This window comes from Periplaneta americana, chromosome 11, assembly GCF_040183065.1.
Source record: "Periplaneta americana isolate PAMFEO1 chromosome 11, P.americana_PAMFEO1_priV1, whole genome shotgun sequence".
Classification (NCBI taxonomy): domain Eukaryota; kingdom Metazoa; phylum Arthropoda; class Insecta; order Blattodea; family Blattidae; genus Periplaneta; species Periplaneta americana.
In genome coordinates, this window is record NC_091127.1 from 125,790,959 (window position 1) to 125,810,386 (window position 19,428).

The 19,428-nt window shown below is 35.3% G+C and overlaps 1 protein-coding gene across 2 annotated transcripts in view; it reads right to left on the reverse strand.

Annotated features, from left to right (window-relative positions):
- The window catches only part of LOC138709323 (uncharacterized), a 90,882-nt gene extending 71,771 nt beyond the window's left edge, over positions 1 to 19,111 (reverse strand). For both annotated transcript variants that reach the window (XM_069840012.1, XM_069840011.1), the window contains exon 1: positions 18,812 to 19,111. In XM_069840012.1, the coding sequence (XP_069696113.1) occupies positions 18,812 to 18,908 (97 nt within the window). In that variant the 5' untranslated portion in view covers positions 18,909 to 19,111. The remainder of the gene's footprint in view (positions 1 to 18,811) is intronic.
- Between the last annotated feature and the right edge of the window lie 317 nt (positions 19,112 to 19,428).

The following is a 19,428-nucleotide window of genomic DNA, read 5'->3' on the forward strand; positions in this document are numbered from 1 at the left end:
TCCGTGCCGGGCGCAGCCTGGGACATTGACCGATATCAATATTCAAGCATGGTACAAATCACAAGCTCCAAAAATAACCATGCATCGCCGTACCATAAACAAACGGGTTAAAATTCTACTAGATTGCTGCAATTACCGGTACATTACTCGTATCAGTGACGTAATGAGTGACAGCCTTGTACGTAAAGGTGCATTTTTGGCACTGCGTGGAATTCAACGATTACCGAATCGGAAAACATGTAGGGCATGGATGATTCGTCAGCTTTTAGTGTTATGTCCAGTGTTGGCATCATGCCAAACCCCACGTCTTGGGAGTCTAGTGCCAAGGAATATGGATGGAAAGAACCAAAGGATCCGTAGTCCATATTCTGGTGCTGGTGTTGATGGTCCAGTATCGCTAATGACTTCAAGGATTGCGAGCGCCGAAGAATAATAATAATGCTGAACCAATTTATCCATATAAATTAATGACAAAATCATTATTACTGTTATGTAATATTCATAATACTTATCAGCAGTGCTTCTTTTATAGAGAAAAAGATGGTGGAGCTCTGTATAAAATACACTATATTGGAGCAGATGGGAAGATGATACACTGCCCAATGCACCGGGAAGGACAGACAACATAAGAAACGAAGCTGTGTCCGAAAGAGACGAAGAAAGAATGATGCTGAAACTGATCAGAAAGAGGAAGAGGAATTGGTTGGGTCACTGATTGAGAAGAAACTGCCTACTAAAGGATGCACTGGAAGGAATGGTGAACGGGAGAAGAGTTCGTGGCAGAAGAAGATATCAGATGATAGACGAAATTAAGATGATGTACGCCACCGGCGTTGCTCAGTCGGTTAAGGCGCTTGCCTGCCGGTCTGATGTTGCGCTCGGGCGCGGGTTCGATCCTCGCCTGGGCTGATTACCTCGTTGGGTTTTTTCCGAGGTTTCCTCCAACCGTATAATGAATTCTAGGTAATCTATGGCGAATTCTCGGCCTCATCTCGTCAAATACTACTACACTGTTACTTTTTTCTTTAGACATCATCTTGATTGTGCTGTATTTTCAAAATTGTCTCATAATAATCTCTTTCTATTATCTAATATCATTTGAAATATATTAACATTCTATGTATTTTAGTTTAATTCTGCTACACAGTTTATTTCAGTGTTTAATTAATAGTTCATAGTATTTTGTTGTTTAATTCGTAAATAACTCTTGTATAAATGTAACTCTCATCTAAATCAAATTGTTGAATTCTTTGTAAGTCCATGCATATGTATATATACTTTTTGCTGGTTGAGTGGAAGAGAAGGCCTTACGGCCTTAACTCTGTCAGCTAAAATAAATCATTATTATTATTATTATTATTATTATTATTATTATTATTATTATTATTATTATTATTATTATTATTATTATTATTATAATAAATACCATCTCGCTATCACCAATCTCATCGACGCTAAATAACCTAGTAGTTGATACAGTGACGTTAAATAACCAACTAAAAAAAAAGACGATGATAATAAATTTATTGCTAGAACAAAGGTACATATATTTTTTTATAAAAAATATCTCTACCTCCCCAGAAAGAATACATATTCGTGCTCTGGGGGCATTCTTCGATCGTGAATTCATTTGTTGGCAATCATTCTGTAATGGGAGTAAAGTATAACTATTTCATAGCTAATATAAGGTAAAAAGTGGCAGGGAATTCGTATGATCCCTATAATTGCGTGAAACGTTTATGCTGTCGTTCGGATGTTATTGTGATATTTAGGATTTTAAGGAGTTGGTTTTTATATTTGTAATGGTTGTGAACATGATTGAGAGTGAAATAATTAATTTAATGGAATTTCTATGTTTCATCTGAATGATACGTTGCTAAGCAAGTGACTATTGTGTGACATAACTCATTGCCGTTGCTAAGCGACTGACGTCAGAATAGTGTGACACAACTCTCTGCCGTTGCTAAGTAACTGACATCAGATGTTGAAAGTTTAAGAATACTGTATTATAGTATTAGTTTGATACTCGAGCATAAACGTTTCGTGTCAAAATTGTTAGTAAAAACACGTGAGTAAAGATCAGAAACGGCTTATCCGTAGCCCACTACCTCGGGCCCAGACAAAGTGCATATTAAATAAAGAATAAAAGTAGGATATCTTTTATAGTGTAGGGTATTCACGTTTAACAAAACTGTAAACAGTAGACTACATGAGAAAAAAATTATTAGGGGTAGATTTTAGTTAACCATTGTCTGTTGGATCAGTACTGCGATTCTTGTGCGTGGGCTTCAATAGATATCTTTTCCAATCTCTTCGGCTGCACTGAAGACTTTGCTTTGGCGGCGCTTCTAACATTCCCTCGCCGACTGGTCGGTTGCCGGTTGCTGTAGTGGAATGGGGCTGTAGTCGCCGTGTGTATTATTGATTATCTTTTCTCACCCTTTAGCATTATTCTGCTAATGTTACGATCAATTTTCGGTTTTTCCCTCGTGCAAACGTTTAAGTAGGACCATTGATCGAAGTGAAACAGGTGGCCTTTAAGCTTGGAGCTTACATAAATATTAAAATAAGTCCCAAGAATCCTCCCCCTGTTGTGGCTGAGTGATCAGCCTGTCACACAGGCGGACCGGGTTCAAGTCCCGGTCAGGCTTGGGATTTTTCATTGAAAAATTCATAGTGACACTTATGGTGGAGAAAATCGCAGTTGGGGCTTTTCTCGTGGTTCTCCCGTTTCCCCATATTAGGCATCACTATTCCGTCATCATTCTGTAGCATTCTCCAAACGTCGGCTGGCGACGCACGGAGAGAACTGGCCTAGGGAAGAGTGAGGTGGCTTGCTCGAAACTTGGATACGCAGCGAACCTTAGTGTAGTCAGCTGGTGTGGGCTTGGGAATGTGTCTAGCTCGAGGATTAACACAATACATCGTTAAAAGTCCCAGTGCTGGGTTATACCCCAGATCACAAATAGATTGCTCATTCCTATGTTAAAATCGGTTGTACTTTGAAGAGAACAACCGCCAGGATCGCCACCCGTTCGCCGTAAACGAACATGAGATGGAAGCACAGTCGCTAATGTAATTAAAATGGGAGTTATGACGTGATTCCTTAACTAGATGGCAGCATTGTAAACCTGACAAAAGTTGTTACCGTCAAAGCCTATAAGGCCGAGCAATCTGGGTATATATGATCTAGGGTTATACTTCCCCCCCGCTCACGAAAATTCCATTCCAAGAACCCTTACAAGGACACGCATTCGCGTTAGAGTCCTGCAAACCCGGTTGAAAGCCGAACAATCTTGCATAGCGCTATTGAACGCCTGGCTTTATAGGCAGTATGCGAAGTACATCTGCTTGCGTACTGCCTGAGTATTCGGTTTAACGTGTATTCGTGTTGATCCGATCTCTCTCTGGGTGGACGGCTCTGGTGTATAAAATGAAGATCACAGTGAACCATCCAGATATTATAGCTGCGGATCATCAAGAGGAACAACCAGCATGCAGAGTGAAACTACAGACGTTGTAAAGCGTAAATTGCAGACAAAAAACTTTCGATATCCACAAATTACCAAGGTTGTAATTTTTGCTTACACTAGAAAACTGAATTATAATATTACAATAATGACACACTTAAAAAAACAGTAAACTCGATCAATAGTAAAACTAAAACAAAAATAACTTTATATCTTCGGAAACCTACTACAACCAATGCTTTTAGTATGTTTACTATGACTAGAGAATTAAACGTAATATAGGTTTTCCATTCATTTAAGTGAACCTTATCGCCCCGTACAATCTGCAGGGTTATTTCACTTCTACCCTTTATATGAATAGCTACTGTTTTGGAGGAATGCATTTACAGTTAATAATTATTTAATTTTATGTTTTGTGATTAATTGTAATTCTATTTTGGATTTATTTACTTATTATATCTCACATTACACATTATGCTCATTTCATTTTCTACATATGTACTAAATTGATGGAAAGATCACCAAACAACTCTAGCCTCTCTAGCAACACTTGTGAAACGAATATTGGCCATTCCATGAATAAGTGTTTGCACCGAGCGTAACTTTAGACTAGTAAAGCAGATTTATTAATACATAAACACAAGAAGTCAACTCTGATCATGTAGTCTATGATAATAGGCCCTAATAATAATTGTGAACATCAAATAGTTGATATTAGCACGTGTGTAATAAAATAGTTCTTTGAATGACACTTGTTTTCTCTGAAGTAGATCTTTTCTATACAGAATGATTTGTTTCTAAACCTTGCTATTCTTTTGTTATTCGTAGTTTAGAAATGTGTAAATTATACTTATTTTGTACAGAACAACCACCATTGGGAGCCAAAGTAATCGTATTGTTGAAAATAACAGTACTGTTTATCTTTTTAAATTGATTTCTTAATAAGTAATATTGCAACTGATTAGAATAATTAAAAAGCATGCAACTATTGTTTTAGAGGTAGGCCTATGCATTTTTTTTAGTTTAAAGTACAAACGTCATAATGGACTTGTGTACTTATTCCCTATTTTGTTTTATAATGAATTGTAATTATATTTTTGAATATGTTTACATTATGATATTTCACATTATACATTACGTCTATTTCCTTCGATGTCACTGTGTCCATTGTTCATTTATTTGTTACTAGTCAAATTACTGCAAGTTCGAAATACAAAAATAAATATATTAAAGTGTCATATTATTTGTATTCCTATTTGAAGCAAACATATTTTTGTAATTAAACAAAATAAATATCCTTCCATATTATTACTCTGTTTGTATAGCCTACTGAGAAAATGTTAAAAAGTTATTGTATGATGAAATGTACCTGGTGTTATTTGGAGATCGTATTTTCTTCCTCCTTACCATTTCTTTCTGTGTGAGATTTGTGTTCTAAACAATTCGCGATCTTACATGAACTTATGTAATATCGATCATTGGGTTATACAAATCGAACAAGATTCAGTCAATATGTGACGAGAAAGAGTTACGACGTAATCAAATGATGAAGTTATGACGTATACTGTTTAACACTGGTATGGAAAAACGCCAGCTATATAGCGTTTATTGGTAAGAAAAATATACATGGCTTGTGCACGTCTTGTTCTGTGAAAAACTATTACATTGTTTAACATATCTATAAGCAACTTTCATTAGTAAAGCTCTAAAAGTTTAAAATATAAACGATACTTATAAAGTTACTAAAAGTTCAGAATAATAAAGGAAATATATGTGTTATAGTGTCGAATGAACTGTAAGAGTACTTGCAAACACTTATTTTTTCAATAAGACAAAGTAAATTTCCTTGTTACTCCGGTTTATTACTCGAAAAACGTTATTTTCATGTAAATGCGCCTGATGTTCTGTCTATTCTGCAATACATCAGGCGTAATCGCTCGACAACCGAGTTATTCGGCCCGATGTTCATCGTAGCCGGTTGAGCTCCCGACCGGACGAATCTAAACCGGTTGTGTGCGCAGTTTTGCAGGTCTCTAATTCGCGTACCTTTTGTTTATATTTCTCTTTCCTTCTTGTCGAGAAATTACTTATTATCGAACTATTGAAATGCGAATTTCTGTATTTGAAGTAAGATATTAGATTAAAGTGATGGTAAGTTAATAAATTTGTATTGCGGGCTAGATAAACATAGAAAATTATATCTTCGATTTTCATCAAATAAATTCGGATTAGCTTTGAACGTTGCGAACTACACTGTTGTTCTAAAGGAAGCTGTGTTACTTCTACTCAGAAGTTCTCGTGAACGAAGAACTGTGTTAAAGTATAAAGTACGGAGTTCTACCTTTCTGTCCGTCTTTTGTTTTCATTATCTGTAAGCTCATTACCATTCCATTTTCATATTAAAGAAATAAGGTTCTCAACTATGGCTCGAACTAATAGCGTTTTTCTGCTATGCGTCATGCTAACCACATGGACAGGGAGTTCCGATACTTGTGCCTAATGTTGACTCATAACTAGATCGAGGATTTATGTGCACTAAAACAGCCAAAATATGCATGCAATTAAGCACTAAAAACTTTATACATTTGCACTTAAATATGCACTAAAAAACTGACCATGGAACGCTTTAGTGCACTTTTAATGAGAGATTGAAATAACTTCTAAACTATAATTTTACTTTCAAAAAATTCTGATTACAAATATCAAATCGTCGTGTGAATGCAAGAACTGGGTAACTTGATTTGTCATATTTTGTGATATTGCCTATTTACTTATTTATTGCACTAAGGAATATGTTTCGTTTTCATTCACCTATTTGTTATATTGGAAAATAGATGTCGCTGGTATCGTTCGATCAGTTACCAAGTTCTTGCATTACATTTTGTGCGATTTTTGCTATGCTATAAAAGAGGTAACTAAAAAACGCAAATTTCGAGTTACCTAGTTCTTGCATTCGCACAACGAAATAATTTCACGTTTGTCGTAGTTTAAATGGCAATAAACTGTAAGAAGTTTTCCAGGTTTCCTTTTGCAAAGAAACGTCTTTTTTCAATTAATAGAATCCGGATGCTGAAAATGAACGTGCAACATCACAGGATATAACTGAGGCAAACGTAAAAAAAGTCATCCTTTTAAAATCCTCAGTACTTAGTCTAGACTTTATTTGTTCCTTCAACACAGATGCCACTTTCTGCAATTCACTATGAAGTTAGAACATTAATTTTCTGGCACACTGTAATAAATTTTAAACTACCGCTAAGGAGTCAAGGAGAGGTAGACTCCTGATCTCCAGTTTTTCAATGGCCTTAGCTTAGGCAGGAGCGAATAGTGTGCTACTAGGAATTGCAGGCTCTTCTGCAGACCAGTCGAAGCAGCGCCCTGCTCTCTATAGGTATACCTATGCTGGAACTTAAGAGCCGGTTTTCCTTAGTCATCCGTTTCTGAACTGGTAATAACACAGTCTAGTATATACAGTCACGAAGCTCAATACGTAGTAAATATGCATCCATAGATAGTTGCTAACCACTAGGATCGCTAATATCGCCTCATTACATACAATGCGAAATAGTACCGGCACAGTCTATTGTTCCTAGCACCCTCACAACTCAAGTTTCGTGACTGTATATACTAGACTGTGGTAATAAGCTGTTTCTTTTCTTATTTTTGGGTGTTGGCTCAAACCAAGCGCATAAACAATCAAACATATTGGAATAAGTCACGAATCCTTTGAGCGCGGTTGTGGCAATCATCCCTTTCACTTCAAGGAACGCTTTAAAGTTTCATCGTATAAATGTTGTGGAAAACGTGAAAAAAAAAATTGCAATTATATGAAAAAATAAATTATTAAAATATACATTTTTATAAAAACTGGTGAAATATGCGAAATAAAATTGGTCTTCGATAAACAAACGTGCAGTTTCATGAAACTTCTCGGTCTACTCATAACTGGCATAAGAGTGAGGACGGAAAGAACAAAAGGGCCGAAACCTTGATTTGTCTTGTAAAACTGAGAAGTTTAATTGTTAATAAGTTCGGATGTGGTAGGTTAACATACCCATATACAGGATGTTTCAAAAGCGATGGTAAAAAATTTAAGAATTAGAAGTATAAACGAAAAGAAGCAAAAAAAGTTTCAGTAAACATGGTCCGCAAATTAACTGTTTACGAGATAATGTTTTTTTTTCCCCCTGGTTAGGGTCGCCAGTGAACCGAGTGCTTGAATACGGTAAAGCGGCAACATTCATGCTTTGTATGTATGTCACACTCTCCCCATCCCATTTATTTCTATGGTCCGTCCCAGGATCCTGTGGAGTAACTTCGCGCATATGGGGGCGGAGTCTATCTATGCCGGAGTGTATTGCGGGCAGTATCAGCTCGAGTCCGCTAAGGGGTAAGATGCTCGTAGTAGAAGTTGGAGTAGAGTTCAGATAGAAATTATCCTCTCCTGCTCGCTTCGTTCAAGCAATGCCTCCCCCCAGAGCAAGTCCCCACACTGCCGGCTGCGCAGAAGATACGACTGGACCCAAATTGAAGCGATCGCTCGCCGCCATCTTGGGGCCGTGACGATAGCGGACGGAAAGCAATGCTGATAGAACGCAATCGTAAAACAAACTAAGATTTATTACTATACAACATAAAAAACAACCAAACATGAGCCTAAGAGTAACAAGGATAAAGACAAATATAAATAGTAAAACGTAATTACATGCATTCTTGTGGTATAACATCAAATAATCAAAGATATTAATGCTGCAACTGTCAGTCAATAATCTTCGTCGTCTTTATGACTTGGGGGTATTTCTATTTACATAATTCATCATATCTGTAGGATGGGCTTCCTGAAATATATTTCAATAACCGAGTGAGAACATTAGCTTAATCTTGCACATTGTGTGCATCTTGCGGTCGTGAAAATAGCGGACGAAAAATAATGCTGATAGAACGCAACCATAAAAGACACTAAGATTTATTACTACACTATAAAAAACAACCAAATATAAGTTAAAAGAGTAACAAGGATAAAAACAAATATAAACAGTGAAACGTAATCACCTGCATTCCTGTAGTAGTCTACAACAGCAAATAATTGGAGAAACTGGAACTGTTAGTCAGTAATCGTCATCTTTGTGAACAACAAATATTAAGCTGTTATGCTAAAGCTGTCAATTAAAATTCTTGTCTTCGTGATTAGGCCTATTCATATTTACACAATTCATCAAATCTGTACCGATGGAGTTCCTGAAATATTTAATTAATCGAGTTAGGACATTAACTTAATCTTGCACACTGTGTGCATTTTGTTTAGGCCTAATAATAAATATTTCAATAAACAAGGAAATGCATCAACTGTTATTATTAAATCGAATATGTGCAAGAATGTCAAAATATTGTAACTAGGCCATATCTAGATAATATGAAAATATTTAACCAGATTTATTTTGCACTCACCTATTGATTCATAAATAAAATTGATTTAGTATGCAGTTGTATGCAGCACAAGAGCACACGATGGTTTCACTTATAACATGATTAAAATACTATATAAACACTATATGTATAGGCCTCATATGTAGCACAATAGTAGGCCTACACTGTGAGATTCATTTAAACTATATAAACACTATATATATACACACACACTATTGATTAAATTAATACGCACTTACTCCTAACACATTCAATAATACTGAATAACCTTCTATGTTATTTCAAATTAAGCGAAATTGTGATGTAAACATATTGTAGTCACATGACTCTCTGCCCCAAGATGGAGATGCGCGAAAGTGTTCAATTTTTGGTCGAGGAACAGCGCTCGTAGTGAGTCTAGGTTAAACTATGAAACGTCTTTGCCCCAGAGTAGTCATTGGCCCTAGCCCTCCCGCATACTACTTGCGCAGAGGTCTTGTTTAGTGTTTATACTCCACAGATTCCTGGAACGAACCATAAGTGTGAAACGATATCTAAACAGACAATATGGTGAACGGTGGATAAGTAGAGGAGGTCCTGTACCTAGATCACAGGTTTTAAATCCTTTGGACGTGTGTATATGCAGAAAGCCTACTTCACACAACAGCTATCACCACACCTGAAGAATTGCAGCATCGGTTTGTAGATGCCATCCAGTAAATGAAGAATGATCCAGGATTGCTCGAGCGCATTCGCGGATATTTGCGGAGAAGACTAGACAGATGCATTCAAGTGCATGGTCAGCATTTTGAACACCTGCTGTAAAATTCTTCAGTTAACATATCCATACTGTACTACTGTGTTTCTTACCCACATACTTTACTGTTGTTCAAACAAAGAAGTTTCTTTCGTGTAGGCTATTTTTAATCACATTTCTGTGGTGTTGAAGCCAAAATTATGTATTTTACAGTCTCGTGATTAATAAATTAAATAAAGTTGACATTGCTTTGGTTGGAATTAGTACTTAACTCTATACCAGATGCCTTTGGAGCACACCATAACAAAGGTCTCGATGCAGCTCATGTTATCGCTGCGCTCCCATTGGTTGGCGAGTCATTACTTAGCTGAGAGCGTTGTGGACACTAGCGCGTGCATATCCTGGTTATGAGACGGTATTCAGAGACGCGTCCACTACTACAGTTCTATTGCGTCTAGCATCTGTGCGGTGTACGAGCAGACGACAGCAGTACAACTAGTGACTGATAGACCAAGACTATACAATTCAGTATTGAAAAATAATCCAGACCTAAGCAATTTACACATTCTTAAGTTTAAAAATAAAGTGAAAATGTTTGTATAATATTTGATAAATTTTATTATTATTTTAAGTGTTACTAGCATTATATGGTACTAATATTTATTGTATTTACCTGATGCATGTAACCTATAAGATAAAACATTGTAATAAACAGGGAAAGGATTTATATGTAAATACATATTTACTTATAAAGCTAATATAATTTATATTTTGCATTATCTTTATGTTTCACAATGTGTAGGGTTGAAAAATCCTACTTTTATTTTCCATATTTTTCCATATTTTAGAGTTTAGTACATATTTTCGTTAATTTCCATATATTTTCCATATTTCATATAAAACAGTCCATATTATATTAGGTTTAACAATAAAACAAAACAAAATTCCATTAACTTTTAAAAATACATTTCAACAATAGAGATTTAAACACATGTTCAGTAATCCCTTTAACATCAGAGTTATTTGAAAATTAGCAGTCCTATCAACAATGGGAAAGTAAGTTACAAAACTGTATTAATTTAATTTAAAATTTTTAACAGACTTCAGTTGTGCAGCTCAACAGTTAAATGCCAGTCAGAGTACACATAGGTTCAGTTTTGTAAATCATACTATAAAGACGGTAAATATGCCAAAAGTACGTCATTCAGTCAATTTAAAATCAAAACTAACAAGTTACATTTCAGAATTTAAAGAAGATGGTTTATCAACTGACAATAAAATATTATTTTGTAATTTGTGTCAGTGTGCAGTATCATCTACACAAAAGTTCCTGGTGCAACAACACATTACAACTAGTAAACATCAGGCCAACAAACAACTAAATTCCAAGCAGAGACAATTGTTTTTAACACAACCAACAACATCGAATGTAAGATCTGAGTTTAACATCGACCTGTGCCGTTCTCTCATCTCTGCTGATATTCCTCTCTACAAACTAAAGAATAAGGTCTTCAGGGAATTCCTTGAAAAATATACTCAACATACAATCCCGGATGAGTCAACACTTAGGAAGACGTATGCTCCATCCATCTACGATGAGACAATACAGAAGATAAGAGATGAAATTAAAGATAGTTCAATTTGGGTTTCCATTGATGAGACTCCCGACAAAGAAGGTAGACTTGTTGGTAATGTAGTTATCGGTTTGTTAAGTGAACAATATTCTGAACGAATTCTTTTACATTGTGATGTTCTAGAAAAGTGCAATAACAAAACTATAGTTAAACTGTTCAACGAAGCTATGGGTATCCTGTGGCCAATGGGTATTATGTACGATAATGTGTTATTCTTTATTAGCGATGCTGCCCCTTATATGGTCAAAGCTGGACAAGCATTATCTGTTGTATATCCTAAATTGACTCATTTTACTTGTGTGGCGCATGCATTTCATCGTGTGGCAGAAGTGGTCAGAGACAATTTCCCTAAAGTAGATTTGTTGATTTCATCAGTGAAAAAAGTATTTCTCAAAGCTCCCAGTAGAGTTAACGTGTTGAAAGAAATGTACCCTGAAATTCCATTGCCACCAAAGCCAATTTTAACTAGATGGGGTACATGGCTAGAAGCAGTTGAATATTATGCCGAACATATAGACTCTATTAACAATGTTCTCCTTGCATTGGACTCTGAAGATGCAGTCTCAATTGATACTGCGAAAACAGTTACCTGTGACATAAGTGTGAAGAATGACTTAGCTCACATTCAGCATACATTTTCATGCATCATAAAAACGCTCAAAAGTCTCCAAAATAGGCACCTTTCACTATCTGAAAGTTTTGAAATTATAAATAGTACTGTGGAACAACTGAATCGTGGTAGAGGTAAAGTTGCAGATGCAGTAAGAGCTAAGGTGGACACTGTACTTTCAAAAAACCCTGGATATGAAGAACTACAAAAGGTTGTTGCTGTGATGAGTGGTGAATCAACAGTGAAGATTAACTTGGACTTATCCCCAGCAGACATTGTGAAATTGAATTATGTACCAGTTACTTCTTGTGACGTCGAACGCTCTTTTAGTCAGTATAAATCTATCCTCAGAGACAATAGAAGAAGATTCACTTTTCAGCACTTGAAAGAAATGTTTGTAACCTATTGTTATGGTAACAGACAATAAAAATTGTGTTTTGTTGAAACTACATTGGAAGATAAGGTACGTCCATTATATTTTTTGTTTAGTTTGATTAAAATGTACCAATATTTAACGTACATAGTCATTTTTTTTATAATTTTAAGTCCATATTTAATTCCATATTTTGGTAAAAATCCATATTTAATTCCATATTTTGGTAAAAATAACTACATATATATTTACATATTTCATATATTTTTAGTCCATATAAATCCGTTCCCTGGTAATAAATATAAATAGATCATTTTCTTAATTAATAACAGTGCATCGCCACAGATACACTTGATTGTACTTGTCATTATCTCTGTCACTAGAGAGTTCTTGAAATTGATATTTTCCCCGCCATTCATAAAATATTTTACTATGATACCTCTTGCACAAAAGGGGAGATCTATAACTGAAACTTTAATAATATATTTCAGTATTATTTGTATTTATCCTGGTAATAATGAACAGTTTGACTCGTAGACATTTTGTTTTTCAGCATTAACTTCCCATGATTGTATGAGAAGATTCGAAGAGAACGGCAGTTACGTAGACCTTCGGCTCCCTCCTACTACCAATAATGCATAACACATTGTCAATACGGCGGTTGCTGTCGTCTGCGATACAACGAACTTTCCTGTTGATTTTAGAGTTCGTCATTTTTTTCCTGGTTATTATACGGTTATTTAAGTTGTGTTAACTCTCGCTAAGAGGTTTTATATTTTATTTTATCCGTCTTAGTATTTATTTTATTATTGTAAATATTTTTGTTTTATTATTATTATTATTAATGAATTAATTTGTATTATTATCGTTGTATAATTTCCGTCGCGGTTATATTATTATTATTATTATTATTATTATTATTATTATTATTATTATTATTATTATTATTGTTATTGTTATTGTTATTATTATTATTATTATTATTATTATTATTGTTGTTGTTGTTGTTGTTGTTGCTGTTGTTGTTGTTACTATTATTTCTATCATCAACATTATTATTGATCTCTGTAAAATTTATGTGGACTACTGGACTGTACCTGAGCACGAGCATATGCTCATTTCGGGTATCTATTCATATGTATTCATTTCAAATGTAAATAAATTGTGAATACATTTGAAATTTGAAGAAGGTATGTTTAAAGACACATTACTTTAATTTTCACTTTTCGTTATATGAATGTTGTCGGTCACTTAATTCATACACAGACATTTAGTATCGTGTGAACCGCTCTCTCTTGCATTTCGTTCCGTTGTTATGTCTGCTCCAAAAATATCTGGTATAGAGTGTAGTATTCAGCTGGCTCCAATCAGCACAAAATGGCATTATCTCGTAAACGGTTAATTTGTGGATTCATGCTTTTTGCTTCTCTTTGTTTTAACTTTTGAGCCTGTATTCGGGCGTCAGCGCCAACGTCAAAAATTCCCATCCTTTCTTGCTCCTTTACATTTGCTGCAGGAGTTCCATGGAGTAGGTCTCCTAGGGTAAGTGGTATGGTACAGCATTTCTCAGTTGCTAGTGCACTGTTAATAAAACATTATGAATTACGCAGAAACGGCGAAATTATGGAAGGATAAACTGAAGTACCTGAAGAAAATCTGCCCCGAGATAGTCTTTGTTCACCACAAATTATTCTCACTCGTCAGTCTTGAATCTCGCGCCACAACCATGAAAACTCGACATTCTAGCCCTTGGACTAAATTGTGAGGTAAAAGTCTCTAAAGTCACATAATTAAAATACTTAGTCTTTGTTCTTTAGAATCTAACTCTAAAGACCAAAAAGTAATTCCGGACTAGCAGTACTGAATGAAAATCTTGACGAGCAAAGTTCGTGACATCACTCGCGTTGCGTGTTGCTTGCCTGCAAGGGGAGAGAGTCTGCAATGGATCTTATCGGCAGCTACTGTGTACAGTTCGCTTGGTAGTACAGAGAGCTCAAATGTACTGTGTCAACTATTTCAGAAATGTAACTGTGATTAATATTAATATACAACGGGGTATATTATGAAAGATACAGCCTGTAGTACATGGAAATTAAGCGCAGTAAATCGAGGCTGTGTGGTCTTGAAATGCACGTGCGGAGATACGTGAAGGTTCACATACACAACGAAACAGGAATGCGAATATGAAAATAAAGTACAGATATCATCATCACCATCATCATGGAATTGATGGCAAGTGATTTGTTAACCCTTAAATTGACAATGTATCCCATAGGATACAACAGGTTAATAAGCTATATGCTATAATTTTAATAGAACAATAGAAAAAAAATGGTAGGAAAATTAAAATTTCACAATTCTATAATATTGTACAATACATAAAAATATGGACATTGCGATAGTTGTTTTCTTTACGGTCCGACAAGATTTAATAAATTAGTGTGTGATGGAAAGCGATTCTATGTAGGGACATAATTTATTGTTGAGCGGCTCTAGTATTTTCTGTCAAAGAATGCTACACTGCGCATGCTCCGAGCTAAAAGCCTGGTTCACACCATGAAGAGATATTCGTGTCTCTTTTCTGTTTCAATATTACATAATATCTATGTTGAGGAGAAATTAAAACATGTGGAGGTTTACTACTGTATTTAAAATAGTGTATACATATATACAGACAAACCTGAAATATTCAGAAGAGCCGGGAGCATTCTACCATGTTATGAAAACAACTAATGCTTGGAGGCAAGCGAAGTAATCCAGTGGTTAAAGTGTATGTGCCTAGAGTACGGAATCGACGGTTCGAATCCCGACACGATCAATTATGCTTTATAATTTTAATCCCGTAAAAATATACACAATTTTCATATGGCTTCATATTAATTTGAGTTCCTACATGTCATGTCTATTAATATTACAATATTTACAGTATTTATATTTCCATTATACTTAGCTTTAATTCTATACAAGCTGAGCTATTAGCTATTAAGAAAGCACTGACATGGACTAAAATTCGTAATTATAAATTGCTATATCTACAGTGATTCTCAAACAGCCCTCAAATCTATATATAATAAGTTTAACTTAAATCCTCTGGCTGTGGAAATCAGAAGATATTTAATACCTTGCGACAAACACATTTGCTTCTCATGGGTGCGAGGACACAGTGGAACAGCAGGAAATGAAAGGGCTGATGAACTGGCAAAAAGTGCTGCAGTTTCGAACTTCAATTTGAGCTATAGTCTGTGTCCTTATTCTTATGTGAAAAGAAAAATAAATGAGCACATAATGAATAGGTGGAATAATCAGTGGCTGTGCAAAGCAAAGGGTTCAGTTACGAGAGAAATCTTTTTTCCTAGGTCAAACACCCGCTTAAATAGCAACAAAATTATACCGGATTTTATACAAACCCAATTTTTATCGGGTCATGGGAAATTTGGGTCTTATTTAGAAACGATTTAAATTACATAATGAAAATGGCTATTTATGTATCTGTGAGGAACAGCAAACTGTGGATCACCTTTTGTTTCATTGTCCAGTATTCGAAAACAGAAGATTTATTTTTGTCGGACATTTACATTTTTGTAATGTAATATATGACAAACCACTATTCAATATGTTCAGAAAAATATGCTGATATAAACAGTTTTATAATTTTATATGTAATATATTTAAGAATTCGTCATTAATTCAAATTAATGTAGTAGATATGTGTTAATTTCAAGTAGCAAGACTGGATTACCCACGTCAAAATGAATTCTCCTTGTAATAATATAAATTATTAGTCTATCACTATAACCCTAATGTACTTTCGGGTAAAATACGGTTCAAGAAATTGTATATTCAAATAAATAAATTCTATAATTCACATTTATTCATTCATTCCAACGACGTTGTAATAATCATTCATATTATACTGAAAGTATGTGGAATTAGATAATAATTAATGCTTCAAAGAAACAGTCGTTGCAAAGCTAGAACGTCGTGGGTTCGATTCCCGATGGGGTTATAGATTTTCCCCTATTGCTTTCCGACCACATTATGGCCCTGGGGTTTATTCAGCCTGTAATAGAAATAAATACCGGGGCATTTCCTAGAGGATAAAGACGGCGGGCACGTGGGACTGACATCCCTACTGCCGTTAGTGCCAATTGTAAAGTGGCAGTCTTAACATCCCGCCACCCTTTGGGCCGATTTGGGCTGTCATGGAGTTAAATTTACTATACCTTTACATAAAGAAATAACTTAATATAAAAAAGGATCAGTACTTTATTTTCCATTAGTGCTTTAACTAAATTGACAAGTACAGCACAGAAAGTCACTCGTCCATCTCCACACACCCCTTCTCATTTATCCTGCGGGTTCGCAGCAGAGGTCGTTGCACTTGGCCACGCGACCAATGATTTAAGTTAACTATAGCCGAATTTTCACTATAACTGACGTCACTAAATCCAGAGTTGGGCAGTGTCATATTTTAAAACAACTTTTTCTATGATAGCGCGTAAAGTTGCATTTTACCCAATGTTATTAGTGCGTAAACTGAGCCTTTAAAACATAAGTGCTTAAAAAAAGTAAGTAAGTAATCATTTTACCTAGCCTACTGCCAAAGAAAATGCAATATTCACTGTACAAACTTCATTCAGTAAGAAATTAATGCATTACCTCGATCTTTCATGACGTAAATATTACACGTAACACAACATTTTTGTTTTATAATTTTAATTTGTACTCGCTAGCTAGCTAGTTAAATAAATAAATAAATAAATAAGTAAATAAGTAAGTAAATAAATAAGTAAATAAGTAAGTAAGTAAATAAGTAAGTAAATAAATAAGTAAATAACATTCATATTTACATTTTAGCCCATATTATTCTGAAGTAACGGTTTAGATGGCCATAAAATAGTGATCATGAATAAAACAGGCTGTAATTCCATGAATGCTTATTTCTTAATGCTTCTGAATTTATACGGCCTTGAAATTGTGATCTTATAACCTTTAAATTTAAATATTTATCTAATGTAAATTTGTGCTACCGTAGAAAAAAACATTATATGATATACATTCGTAAAGTTATCTTTTTGGCCCTCGTGTGTTTGTAAAACGAAGCGAACTCGTTTCACAAGCTTAACACTTGTACCAAAAAGAGAACCTTTACGAACTTGTATCATAAATAACTATTTTATATGCTATATACGGTACTAGTATGAATTTTTGCAAAGAAAAAGTAAAATAAGTAAAAATAGTTTCTCACGTCAATTTAGGTAGTTTAGGTCCACCAAATTCGGTAATATATTTCCTCACATCGTGTAAGCTATATAAAATTTATTTTCATGTATTACATGAGGAACAAACTAGGTTTTAATATGTGAGTTTTACCTAAAATCCGAAGATCTGCCTATAACAATTCACTCTGCTCGTTTTTCAAACTTTTTCTCGATTTTGTAAAAACCACTTCGCAACCTTATATCGTAATATACTATTCCGCGATTCTCACGTAAAACAAAAATTTTTTAAACCCAAAAGTAGGCACTAAGTAAGAAATCTCTATTTCCTCTTGAGGCGCTACATTCTCATCTTAATCAAGTCCAAATATTTTGGCCTTTCTTTGGACCAATACCAGACTCTCACGATATGGACCTCCCTGGCTGTGTGGTCAGTAAGATGCAGGGCCATCGCTGGGAAGTTACAGGACAAGTACAAGATAAAGGGCAAATACATAGTCTAGTGGAATGGAGATAAATCACCTACGCAGGGAACCGAACTACGGGCCGCTTGGTTAAGAAGACAACACGCTACCTGAGCTAGGCTACAGCGTCGGGCAGTTTATGGAATTTGACTTTAAAAAATTATATGTTTATTTATTTTATTCGTTTCTTAATGTCTGTCCTCAAGTCGTATTAGCATATTGAATGTTTGTAATGAAATAGTGTGTGACAACAAAATTAATAAAAAATATAATTTTTCGATATTTGAATGAAAAGTTACTAGTAGGGAGAGATACGCAATTCGGTATTTTATTTTAATAATAATAATAATAATAATAATAATAATAATAATAATAATAATAATAATGCATACTCTCGAATAATTTTCTTAAAGAAAAACAAATGAATCCAAAATTGACTCGTATCGAATTAGAGGGAATGTTACGGATTTATGTTATTCTTTTGTTCCTGAAATACCCAATAGCCGTCACTTCCAGCATGCGCGTGCTTTCCTGTCAGACACACGTGCAGCAGAGGTCAATGCAACACGCACACGTCATTTTGGTACAGTTCTGTTGTGTCGACTACGATCACCATTTCCGGTACAAACAATCGCTATGTATTGGCAATAAACACAATTTTTGTTCGCTTTTCAAAAGAACAATTTTCTTTTGCGCATCAAAATAACGTCATTGTTGTGGTTTTCTCATTTGTAAAAATGCTCGGATTGCGTCACAGCATTCTAAACCACTCCCTCCCCCTTCACACCGCATCGACGGAAGGTATTGAATTCACTATTCATTACCGAACAAACACAGTAGACCTGTAAGAGAAATATTGTGAAAATTTAAATACTTACCTTTCTTGTCTGGGATGGCCAACACGGGCGGGACACGGTAACAATAAGTTGTCAGCAGGCCTATAATAACAGTCGCGAAGGTTGTTGTAGTAGCCATATTGTTGTGAGCCCGTGCCCAGTGCTATCTCCCGCGTCACTGCAAGTTCCATGTTATATCGTCCATCTGGCGGTGTTATTCCGAAACATGAAATCGATCAGCGCACAATCGCAGCAACGTTTGTTTCATATCATTGTTTCTATAGTTACGGGTACCGCCAATTCACATTAGAAGAGCTTATCAGCTCCATGTGGGTTTGTATATCCTTGCGAAACCGGCTTCACAATGCATCTGTCCTCTCTTGTCTCTTGTGCTGGTGCGCCTGCTCGTTGTTTCCGGTTCACTGCCTGGCTGGACGTACTGTGATCTTCACATCGTATAGTTGCGGAAGCCAATGCCAATTCCAGTTGTTTCATCGTTCACACAACAAACCAAAGCATTGACTGAAAGGAAATTGGGCAGATTCGTTTTATTTTTTTTTTCACTCTATTCCGAGCTGACATTGGTTGACAGCCACTCCCTTGTAGAATTGTTCTATATGCAGGACAATGATGCTATTTTCAGTGTCTACCGGTTGGGT